Raw genomic sequence first — 12,708 nt, 5'->3', positions numbered from 1 at the left:
ACCAAAGTCCAGTCCAAGTATTAACTGAACTTTCCAGGCCAAAATTAGGTACCTTAACTCCACCTAGATACAGCACAGATGTTAATCCCACTATTTAGGCCTATTTCATTCTCCCCTTAATCAGAGAGAGAGGTCTAGATATCAAGTTCCTCCATTACATTTAAGCTGTTAAGTATTTACTTATCTCCACAACCCTAATCAGGCTTTGCCTGTAACAAGCCTTCAAGAAACATTTCTTGAATGAAGTTACTTCGTTCCAAAAACAATGTTTAGAGTCCCCAAATTTGAAAATGTATCTTCCTTCCTATCCCTTGAGATTAAAAGATTAGGTGAATGAATGCATACATTCTATAAAACAACAAAATGTACCATAATAAACAGTTGTTTTCCTTTTTTAAAGACACTACTCTGCAAAATTAGAGTACTTTCTCAGTTGCATAGCAAATAAGACAAAAGTTCCATTGTAACAAAATTCAAATGTTTAATTTTTTTTCAAAACTTAAACTATATTAATGAAAATAAATTATATTTAGACCACTTCAATATTTGTACATCATCTTTATACAACTATAACAGTGCTTTCAAAAGACATTTTATAAAGGACATTAATTTCACAATTAAAATGTGTTTTAAAAATGGGGGAAACATTAAAGAACATTAACTTCATCTGAAATATCTCAAAATGCTGAGAGGTATGCTGTTCTTTATCAAATGAACTGTATTTGTATTAAAAATAATGTAGTTTGTAGCTAGATACAATTATCTCTTGTCCATTTCAGTGATTTCCTGGATCCAAAACAAAATCTGTGTATTTATTTCTTTGAAAACATCATTTGTTGATCGTCCTTTCACTGCCATGGAATGATTTGCCTTCTCAATCCAGTGGATTTTATTGGGAGCTTGCATTTTCTGTGCCACTTTCTCCAACAAGTTCTAAAGGAAAAAAAAGAAAAGGATGCTAGACTAATGCTCTTTCAGGGTTTAATAAAGACCCTCTCTCTCCCTGCACCACCTATACTGGCATCCATTCACTAATATTCATTAATATCTACTCTATAGACTACATTCAAGGCAATGGAACTATGCAAAGAAATGTCCACAGAAGTGGCAGTCCACATCTCTCAAATACAGCAATATCACAGAATAGACCAGCATCCATTAGACCATCTATAGTAACATGTTTAAGTTACTCTGTCTCAAGTCAATTTTATAACAAACTGAAGAATTGCTTAAATGTTGAAATGATAAACCAAATGTACAGCCTAGTATAAATCCCCAAATCACAAGATTCAGATATTAATCTTTTTTATTCCCAAATAAGAGTCAATTCGTTTAGCAACTCTTTCCAGGGAGATGAATTCTGTCAGTATGCTTGTATTTTTCAGTTTCTGAAGTAACAGGTAACTAAGTCACAAAACTAGCATTAGTCCCAATCAGCACCTTTTAAAGAGATTGAAAGTTGCAGATAATATCTTGTTCCCAAGACAGTGTCTTTCATTCACTCTCTCATTTATGCAAACATCAAGTTATAATTCACCTTTTCACACATTTCATCCGCTGAGCTGACACAAACAATACAGGATCTTTTATACGATAGAGATCTTCATCTCTAAGTTTATGTTGCTGCTTTGGATGGTGCAGTGGGTAAGAAATACAAATGAGACCTCGAACAAAATCATCAGCATCATCTGGCTCAATATGGCATATTACAGAAGCAGCTGCTCTTGAGCCCATTGAACGACCTAAAAATCAATTAAAATTAAGTTCAGTTGAAATACAGAACATTCATATATAGAAGTGGTGTTAATATGGGCACGTAAGATTTCATTTACTGTTCATCCATCATATCTCTATCACTTAACTCCAAAAGGTGGCAATTAACAAGTTTTAATATCCAACAATGGACATCTGTAACTTCATGAAATGCTAAAAATTGATCCCAAGTCAGAAAAAGGTTTTCTGAAGAATACTTGAGGTAAGGACCAAAGAATCATTTGAGAGACAGTGACTCAGGGATATAAATAAAAGGAACGATCTTTGGTTCCAAAATGTATGTATGAGGTTTAAATTTGCTTTAAATAAATAAAGTGCCTTGATGTTATAAAAGAAAGTGAATTAGCAAAACAAAAAAAATCCTTACATTAGCTTCCTATCACCAATTAATTTTAATTGGTGATCACCTGTTCCTATATTAATATAAGTAGATTTAAAAGAGCAAGTATTGCAACTTACCACCAAGGAAAACACCTGCCAGTTTGTATTCTCCTGAGGTCTTTAGGTAATTCATAGAAAAACCAACCAAAAAATTATCAGTTCTTCTCCTACGAAATACACCACTGGAAAAACCAATATATATTTCTCATCATTAGTGAAATGTATAAAATTCTGTTTGCAAAGACAACCATAAAATCTCAAGGGAATTCTTCTTGAGAGAGGTAACCAGTTCTTTGCTCTTCTGATCATACTATCACTATCAAATCATAGCTGGGTAAATACAGGCAAATAAATGAGAAAAAAAAATCACTTTCCCTGTCTCAAAAAAAGTATTAAATTATTTTTAAAGAATTACATTAAAAACAAAGCCAGTAAAATCTTCCAACTAATACAGAATAGTACTAAAATCTATTTAAAGCCCTGAAAAACTTAGCAAGTTTGAAATAATCTGGATTTAAAAATTTCAAATTTGTGTTATCCAGGGATTTACAGCTTCAAAATGCTATACTTATACATTCATAGTATAGTAGGCAAATATCCAGAACTGTATTCTAAAGTTAAATAATTCCACTAAGAAAATTACATCATAAATAATTTCCTTAGTAGTACCATGAAAGAACAATTTATTATGGGAGCACTCATCTCCATGGAAACTAAGAGCAAAAAAGAAAAATCTGACTACTATACAGCTGTCATGTACTATTGAGTTTCTAAGAATATTCATTAAAAGCTTTTTAAATAAATCTAACAACTGCGAAATAGAATTTGTCTTAAATGTATTAAGAATTTTAAAACAAAATTCTGTTATAAGTAAATATAAAGAAATTTTCTTACCAAAAACTGATTTATATGCCTTAATTCTATGTACAATATTAAGGCCTTTACAGGTAAATCTCAGGCAAAAAAACCCATGAGATGCAAGATGGGATGCCAAGTGACATCAAATGAGGAAGGTTCATATCTCCTGACGCTCCATGTGTAAGTATTATTCCATATGTTAAGCTCTTGTTAGGTACCAAACAAACAGCATCTAGTAATTTATTTCCAAAAGGTATTTTTAATTTAACCTGGAATTCAAGAGAATAAAGGGATCAAAAATTACTTCCTTGCCTATTCAGACAACTAAACACTATGTTTTGTTCTGTGAGAACCATGACTCACATGGCCACTAAATAAAAGCAATATTAACAATAGCTAGTATTTAAGTATTTATTTATTGTGTGTCAGGTACTATTTTAAGTGCTTTATATGTATTAACTTATTTAACCTTCCTAATAATTCTATGAAGTACTATCATCACCTCCTTTTTACAGATGAGAAAACAGAGCCACACCAGGTTAAGTAACTTTGTGCCCAAAGTTATACAGCCACTAGCTAGGATTCAAACTTAGGCAGTTTGCTCTAAAAGTCCTTCCTTTTAACCACTAATGCTATACTGTCTCTCACTGTACGAGATGAAAATAAGAAAATTACTCTGGAGCCACATGACTTAAAAAAAAAAAAAAAAAAAAAAAAGGAACCCTGAAGATGCAGAACATACGAAAATATGTATTACCTCTGTATGACTCATTTTCACTGTTGAATAACAAACTTAAAGTGCATTACATCTGAGAAGCAAAGGACATCTCCCTGAAAAGAAGATTCTGTTGTGAAAGGTGGGTTGCAGACATGGATATGACATATAGAACTATGAATGAACACATTCAGTAGCTGAAATAAACACATTTAGAACTACTTCTCTAAGAACTGGTGCCTTTACAGGTGCATTATTTCATTAATTATTTTCAAGCTTTCTAAAACCACGGTACTCAGAATTGGGTTGCAGGGCCAGTTGTGGGGAATGGCAGATGTTACATAAGAAAAGCCAATATGATACCTTGACATGGAAACCTTCCGATAAGAAATTTCATATCGGAGTAAAATGTGTATCTTGGCATATATTATGCATATCTTTTTTCCTAAGCATCTTTATTCTCAACCAACTATCTTCAATTTAATTTCACAGTAGCTTTCTATTAACCCATTTCTTTCATCATCTTTCCAACATTCTCTCTCCAACTCCTCTTACCCCACAACAGAAGTATATATCCACATTCTCTGTTAGGTGCCTTTGCAGAGCCTCCCAGTAGACAGAGTGTACATACATTTCTACCCCACTGATTTGGGACTTGACTCTGTGACATTGCTTTAAATAATGGAATATACGTAAAGGTTTCGATGTGTCACTTCTGAGCAGAAAACATGGCAAATTTCAAGAAGCCTCCCTTGAAGTCCCACCTTCAGCCATCAGAAAAGCATGTTCCAGGTATTTTTGCTTTTTTAGTCTGGGTCCCAGATCGAAGATACATGCTGCAGATACGAACCCAGAACTAAAGTCTGGAGTCCAGCCTAATCCAGCCAAGATCTAAGCCACTGAAGAACGAAGAGCATGAAATGTAAGCCACTGAGATTTTGGGATTGTTATGCAGCATTCTTTCCTGTTTTGAGAAATCTTTTATTGTTCAGGATCTTACCAACATCAAGATCTCCATTATTCATCTATTTTTACCTCTTAACATTTACTTATTAATTCACTGGGTAACAATAAGAGGGTTCAAAGTTCAAAGATGCCAAAAATATACAGTGAAAAGCCTCCCTCACTCCATTTTTGACTCATTACCCAGATCCCTTCTCCAAAGTCAGCTAGTATTACCTGCTTCTTACAGGTACTTCCAGATATTTTATACATATATACACACATACCCCTCCTTTTTTCAAAATAAACTCGTGTTTTTCTGAATCCCCTACCACTTAAAATACATTTTGTGCTTACTTTTTTTTTTTATACAATGAGTTTCTTTCATTGTATTTTACGGCTGCAGAATATTCCAAGGAAGGGTCTTACATAATTTATTTCACCAACCATTATCTATTAACAAACACTGAGATTATTTCCAATATTTTGCTAAAATATTGCAATGAATGGCATGTACTTACATTATTTTCTTATGTGTAGACAAACCCATATAATAAATTCATGGAAGAGGAATTGCTGTATCAAATGATGTATTCATTTGAAATTCTATTTTTTAAGGAATACATTTAATTTTTGAATAGGCAATGTATTTGCATATGGAATAAAATTTTAAAAGAACAAAAATGCAAATAGGTAAGTCTCCTCACATCCTTCTCCCCCAGCCGCCCAGTTCCTTTCCTTTCCCAGCAGCAACCACTGTGACCAACTTACCCGCCTTCCATACATGTGTATGTTTGTGCAGAAAAATTCTGATTTGAACATGAGGGGAATTCGTCTAGCTACAACACTTCTGAGATTTGAGTGGGAGGAGGAGGATACAGTACCTCAGCCTTCAGTTTCAGTGTCCCTGCTTTCATAAACGTAGCCCCATAATTAAGTGTGCTGGGGTCCCCTGGTTCAAAGATCCCGTTCTATGTTCTCAAGAGAACAGCCTCCTGCCTTCTAATGGGAGAAAGGCGGTCACCCGAAAGCGTGAAATGGGGAAGGAGACGGAGCTATCCCACTGCCTGTGGAACAGATCTCCCCGAAGTTAGCTTTACTTAAGCCCTAGCTCCACCCCAACACCATTCCCTTCACGGCCAGTTCCCAAGGTGACCGGTGCCGCCGTGCCGGTGTGGTTCGGAGACTCGTTCAACAGTCCTTCTTGCTGCAGGTTTAGAATTAAGCTAAAGCTCTGCGGAGAACACTTGCTTTCCAGGCCCCGGTATTTTACTCCTGCTGTTTGCTTTCCCGTTCTCTCCATCACCTGGATTCGCGTCTCTTAAAAATCCTCTTTACCGTAAGCTGGGTGAGACTTCCGGAGGGAGTAGTATCAGATACACGTATTCAACCCACTATCTTGGCCCAGAATGCTCTACTTCTCCTCGGAAACTTGGGTTTGCGGGGGGGGGGGGGGGTGTATTGGGGGAGGGGCGGTCCAGAAAAACCTCTACTCCCAGCCTTCGCGAGGAACAGTCTGTTCCCCGTGACGGCCGCACGTGTTGCGGTCCTCACTACTGCTCCCCGCAGGACCGCACCGCACCGCAACCCGGTCTCGACCCAGCGTCCGGCTCTGCAAACCCGGAGCCGCGGAGACACGGCGCCGAGGGGCCGCTAGTCCCTTCCCTTGGCAGTGTCCCCGCATCGCGAGGCCTCCGGAGGGACCCGCACGACGACTCGAGCCCAGCGTGCCACGAGCGATCGCAGCTCCCGCTGCAGGACCGACGCGCCACAAGCACCGCACCTTCCGCACCAGAAACCGGCGTGGCCACCACCGGTCGGACCCACAGCCGCACGCTGCACGTCGCGGGCAAACAAAAGCGCTAAGAGTTCAAGTCTCCCGGCGGCTGAGAACCCGGCCGCGTCCGCGACAGACACCGAGCGGTCGCACGGCCGAAATTCGGAGCCGAGTCCCCCAGAGTTCGCGACTCGAAGGCACCGGCGGCTCCCCGCGTTCGCTCCACTGGCGCGCGTGCGCGGGGCTGGTGGCCGTCCCCAGGGCTCCGCGCGACCCCTCACGGCTCCCCGCAGTTCGCCTCTCCCCGCCCGCCGCGCCCCCTCACTCCCGCCTCCCCATCCGCCAGGCAGGCGAAATCCCGGCGGCCGGGCCCGCGGGCACCGAGCTCACACCGACCGCCTCACGGAGGCGACCAATACCCCCGAGGGGCGACGGCCGCGAGCTCGGAATGTGTCAGATGGGGCCCCCAGGCGCGCCAGCACCCTCCCCCGGATGCCGCCCCCACCTGCCGGCGGCATCCAGCACCGCTGCCGCTCTTACCCGGGAAGGGAAGGTGGCCGAGAGCGCCTAAGCGTCCTCCCTCTCCTCAAGGAACAAACTACCGCGCTCGAAGGGGCCGCCTCGCCGCACCCGCCAGCCCGTTCCGCCTCGGCGCACGCGCGCGCAGGCCCCGCCCCCGGGCGCGCGGGCCGGCGCGCGGGGCACGCTGGGAGCGGGAGTTTTCCTGTTATTTCCTTGGGGAACCGGGCGGAAGGTGCTCACCCGCCGCCGGCTGGCTCCAGAGCCAAGTCCGGTCGCTGCTCACCCCCGGCTCGCTCAAGCTGGACCCTTCCCCATCCCAGCAGCTTCGTTCCAGCCGTTGCGCAGGTCCATTCATGTGAGGTCATCTCTGATGACTCTTTTTTTCACACTCACAGTCTGTCCATCTTGCAGCTCGCAAATACAAAGTGCAGCCGCCTCTCCTGCTTCCACCAGACTGGCTGGAGAGCCCCAGTCCGCGCTGCCTGAAGTGCCGAAACAAGTCTCCTAAATGCTCTCTTGTTCCCGCCTGGGCCTCCACTGTTGGCTGCTCGGTCAGCCCAGCAACCAGCTGGACCTGGCTGAGCTGGGAACGCCTCCTGTCGAAGCCCGCCGGCGGCTCCCCACCTCTCTAACCAAAGCCGAAGCCCTTGCGGGGACCACCAAGGCTTTATACTGTTCGTTCTTTTGTGTTTGTTTCAAGTTTTTATTCACGTTCCAGTAATACTCGTTTCAGGAGCAGAATTTAGTAATTGGACACTTGTGCACAAAGACCAGCGATCATCTCAAGTGCCCTCCTGAATGCCCGGGGACACGCTGAACCACCCACCTCCCCCCCAGCAATCCTCAGCGCTCTAGTTAAGGATCTATTTTATTATTTGTTTTTATTATTTGCCTCCCTCTTTTCCTGTCCCTACATTTGTCTGTTTTGTTTCTTAAATTCCACATGTGATTTCACTCATGTCTCTGACGGACTTACTTCCCTTGAGCGTAATAGACTCTAGTTCCATCCATGTCACCGCCGTTGGTAAGAGTTTATTCTTTTGTAGGGCTGGGGAATATTCCATTGTATATATACACCACATCTTCTTTTCTTTTAAGATTTTACTTATTTGACAGGGATCACAAGTAGGCAGAGAGGTAGGTAGAGAGGAAGAAGAAGGCTCCGTGCTGAGCAGAGAGTCCGATGCAGGGCTCGACCCGGGGACCCTGGGATCATGACCTGAGCCAAAGGCAGAGGCTTTAACCCACTGGGTCACCCAGGCGCCCCAATACACCACATCTTCTTTATCCGTTATCAGTCGATGGACATTTGGGATCTTTCTATAATCTGGCTATTGTTGGTAATGCTGCTGTAAACATTGGGATGCATGTTTCCCTTTGAATCAGTATTTTTGGATCCTTTGGATAAATACCTAGTAGTGCAATTGCTGAATTAGGGTAGTGCTATTTGAACTTTTTGAAGAAGTTCCAGGCAGTGGCTGCACCAGCCTTCATTCCCACCAATACTGTAAGAGGGTTCCCCTTTCCCTGCGTCCTTGCGGGAAACATCTGTTGTTTCCTGAGTTGTTAATTTTAGCCATTCTAACAGATGTGAGGTGAATCTCATTTTAATTTTGTATTTCCCTGATGAATGATGATGGGGAGCATCTCTTTAATGTGTTTGTTAGCCATCTGGATGCCTTCTTTGGAAAAATGTCTATTCCTGTCTCTAACCATTTCTTGACTGCATTATTTGTTTTTTGGGTGTTGACTTTATTAAGTTATGTATAGATTTTGGATATTAACCCTTTATCAGATATGTCATTTGCAAATATCTTCTCCCATCTTAAAGGTTACCTTTTAGTCTTGTTAATTGTTTCCTTCACTGTGCAGAGGATTTATCTTGATGAAGTCCCAGGAGTTCATTCTTCCTTTTGCTTCCCTTGCTTCCAGAGACCTAATAAGAAACTGCAATAGCCGATGTCAAAGAGGTTGCTGGCTGTGTTCTCCTCTAGGATTGCGACGGTTTCCGTCTCACATTTAGGTCGTTCATCCGTTTTGAATTTCTTGTAAGAAAATGGTCCAGTTTCGTTCTTCTGAATTTGCTGTCCTCTTTCCCCAACGCCATTTGTTGAAGGGGCTGTCCTTTTTTCCTTTGGTATTCTTTCTTGCTTTGTCAAAGATTAGTTGACCATATAGTTATGGGTCCATTTCTGGGTTTTCTGTTCCTGTTCCATTGATCTATCTTTCTGATTTTGTGCCAGTACAATACTGTCTTGATTGCTACAGCTTTGTGATAGACCTAGAAGTTCAGGGATTGTGAAGACCTCAGCTTTTCTTTTCTTTTTCAAGATTGCTTTGGCTATTTGGGGTCTTTGGTTGTTCCATTAAAATTTTAGGATTCCAGCTCTGTGAAAAATGCTGGTGGCGTTTTGATAGGCATCACATTAAATGTGTAGATTGCTTTGAGTAGTATAGACATTTTAATAATATTTGTTCTTCTAATCCATGAGCATGGACTGTCTTTTCATTTCTATATGTCAACTTTAATTTCTTTCATAAGTGTTCCATAGTTTTCAGAGTACAGATCTTTTAGGTCTTTGGTTAGGTTTATTCCTAGGTATTTTATGCATTTTGGCGCAGTTGTAAATGGGATCGGATTTCTCTTTCTGCTATTTCATTATTGGTGTGTAGAAATGCAACAGATTTTTGTAGGTTGATTTATATCCTGCAACTTTACTGAATTTGTATATCGGTTCGAGCAATTTTTTTGATGGAGCCTTTCAGGTTATCCACATAGTGTATCATGTCATCTGCAAATAGTAACAGTTTACTTCTTCCTTGTTGATTTAGATGCCTTTTATGTCTTTCTGTTGTCTGAGTGCTGGGGCTAAGAGTTCTAGTACCATGTTAAATAACAGTGGTTAGATGGACATCTCTGTCTTGTTCCTGACTTTGAGGGAACAGTTCTCAGCTTTTCCCCATTTAGGATGATATTAGCTGTGGGTTTTTCATATATGACCTTTATGATGTTGAGTTACGTTCCCTTTATCCCTACTTTGTTGAGGGTTTTTGCTAAGAATGGGTGCTGTACTTTGTCAAATTTTTTTCTACATCTATTGAGAACATATGGTTCATATCCTTTCTTTTATTAATGTGGTGTATAAGTTGATAGATTTACAAATATTGAGCCACCTTGGAGCCCAGAAATAAATCTCACTTGACTGTGGTGAATGATTCTTTTAATGTACTATTAGATTCAATTTGCTAGTATTTTGCTGAGAATTTTTGCATCCCTGTTCATCAGGGATATTGACCTATGATTCTCTTTTTTTAGTGGAGTCAGTCTGGTTTTGGAATCAAGGTGATGCTGGCCTCATAGAATGAGTCTGGAATTTTTCCTTCCATTTCTATTTTTTGGAATAATTGGAGAAGAAGAGATATTAACTCTTCTTTAAATATTTGGTAGAATTCCTCTGAGAAGTCATCTGGCCCTGGATTTTTATTTGTTGGGTGATTTTTTATTACTGATTCAATTACTTTGCTGGTTATCAATCTGTTCAAGTTTTCTATGTCTTCCTCTTTCAATTTTGGTAGTTTATGTGTTTCTAGGAATTTATCCATTTCTTCCAGATTGCCCACTTTGTTGACATATAATTTTTCATAGTATTTCTTTTGTTTGTTTGTTTGTATGGTGTTGGTTGTGATCTCTCCTTTTTCATTCATTATTTTATTTTTTAGTCCTTTCTCTTTCCTTTTTGATAAAGCTGGCTAGTTTTATTAATTCTTTCAAAGAACCAACTTCTGGTTTCATTCATCTGTTCTGGATTTGTTATTTCTATATCATTTATTTCTGCTCTAATATTTATTATTTGTCTTCTTCTGCTGGCTTTAGGCTTTATTTGTTGTTCTTTTTCTAGCTCCTTTAGGTGTAAGGTTAGGTTGCATGTTTGAGATTTTTCATACTTTTTGAGGTAGACCTGTTTGCTATATACTTCCTTCTTGTGATTGCTTTTACTGCATTCCAAAGATTTTGTGTTTTCATTTTCATTTTATTCCATGTTTTTTTTTTAAATTTCTTCTTTAACTTCCCAGTTGATCCATTCATTCTTTACTAGGATGGTATTTAACCTCCGTGTATTTGTGGTCTTTCCAATTTTTTTTCTTGTGGCTGACTTCAAGTTTCATAGCACTGTAGTCAGAAAGTATGCACAGTATGATCTCAATCTTTTTGTAATTGTTGAGGCCTGATTTGTTACCTAGAATGTCATCTGTTCTAGAGAATATCCCACTTAGATTTGAAAAGAATGTGTATTCTGCTGCTTTAGGATGAAATGTTCTGAATTTATCTGTTAAGTCCATCTGGTCCAGTGAGTCATTCCGAGCCATTGTTTCCTTGTTGATTTTCTGTTTAGATGATCTATCCATTGATGTAAGCGGGGTATTAAAGTATCCTACTATTATATTATATCAATGAGTTCCTTCACTATAGTTTTATATATTTGGGTGCTCCTAACTTGGGGGCATAAATATTTACAATTGTTAGATCATCTTGTTGGACAGACCCTTTTATTATAATAGAGTACTCTTCTTCATCTCTTGTTACAGCTTTTGGTTTTAAAATCTAATTTTTCTGGGACACCTGCATGGTTCAATTGGTTAAGCATCTGCTTTCTGCTCAGGTCGTGATCCTGGGTCCTGGGATTGAACCCTGCATCAAGGTCCTTGCTCAGCAGGAAACCTGCTTCTCCCTCTGCCTTCCTCTCCCTCCCCCTCTGCTCTCTCTCTGGCAAATAAATAAATAAAATCTTTTTTTAAAATAAATAAATAAAAATCTAGTTTTGTTTGGTGTAAAGTATTGCTACTCCAGCTTTCTTTTGACATCCATTTGCATGAAAGATGGTTCTCCATCCCCTCACTTTCAATCTGCAGGTGACTTTAGATCTAAAATGAGTCTCTTGTAGGCAGCAATTAGATGGGTCTTATTTTTTTATCCATTCTGATGCCTATGTCTTTTAATTGGGCATTTTTAGTCCATTTACATTCAGGGTCATTATGGATAGATAGGAATTAGTGCCATTTTATTGTTTTGTTGTTCTGGAGATTTTCTGTTTTTTTTGTCTTGTCGTTGTCACTTTGGGTCTTTTTTTCCCTGCTCAATATTTCCCTTTAATATTTCTTTGAAGAGCTGGTTTAGTGGTCATGAACTCCTTTAGTTTTGTTTGTCTGGGAAACTCTTTCTCTCACCTTCTGTTCTGAATGCTAGCCTTGCTAGCCAAGAGTATCCTTGACTGTGTATTTTTCCTGTTCAGCATGTTGAATATATCATACCATTGGCTTCTTGCCTGTCAAGTTTCTGTGGAAAGATCTGCTGCTAACCTTATTTGTCCTCCCTTGTAGGTTAGGGACTTCTTTTGCATTGGTTCTTTTAGGAGTTTTTTCTTTATAGTTTGTAAATTTGACTATGCTATGTCTTGTGTGGGCCGGCTTTTGTTGATTTTGGAGGGAGTTCTCTGTGCCTTCCTGGATTAGGATGTCTGTTTCCTTATAGTTTTCAGCTATAATTTCCTCAAATAAAACTTCTGCCCCCTTTTCCCTCTCCTCTTCTGGGACTCCTATGATACAAATGTCATTATTCTTTAAGAAGTCACCAAATTCCCTAAGTCTTCATTTGTGAATATTTTTCTTTCCCTCTTCTTTTCAGCTTCATTATTTTCTAGAACTTTATCTTCTTTTTTAAAAAATTTTATTTATTTATTTG

At 39.9% G+C, this 12,708-nt stretch overlaps 1 protein-coding gene across 1 annotated transcript; it reads right to left on the bottom strand.

Annotated features, from left to right (window-relative positions):
- Window positions 1-471: 471 nt before the first annotated feature.
- On the bottom strand, window positions 472-7,084 carry TEX30 (testis expressed 30). The gene is given in 8 exon segments (XM_032315001.1): window positions 472-933; window positions 1,538-1,563; window positions 1,566-1,742; window positions 2,233-2,286; window positions 3,052-3,148; window positions 3,150-3,281; window positions 3,770-3,843; window positions 6,987-7,084. Coding segments are annotated over 7 exon segments (675 nt in total). The 5' UTR covers window positions 3,785-3,843; window positions 6,987-7,084; the 3' UTR covers window positions 472-759.
- Between the last annotated feature and the right edge of the window lie 5,624 nt (window positions 7,085-12,708).

Source organism: Mustela erminea, chromosome 15, assembly GCF_009829155.1.
Source record: "Mustela erminea isolate mMusErm1 chromosome 15, mMusErm1.Pri, whole genome shotgun sequence".
NCBI classification, from domain to species: Eukaryota; Metazoa; Chordata; class Mammalia; order Carnivora; family Mustelidae; genus Mustela; species Mustela erminea.
This window is presented reverse-complemented; position numbering and strand designations above follow the sequence as displayed.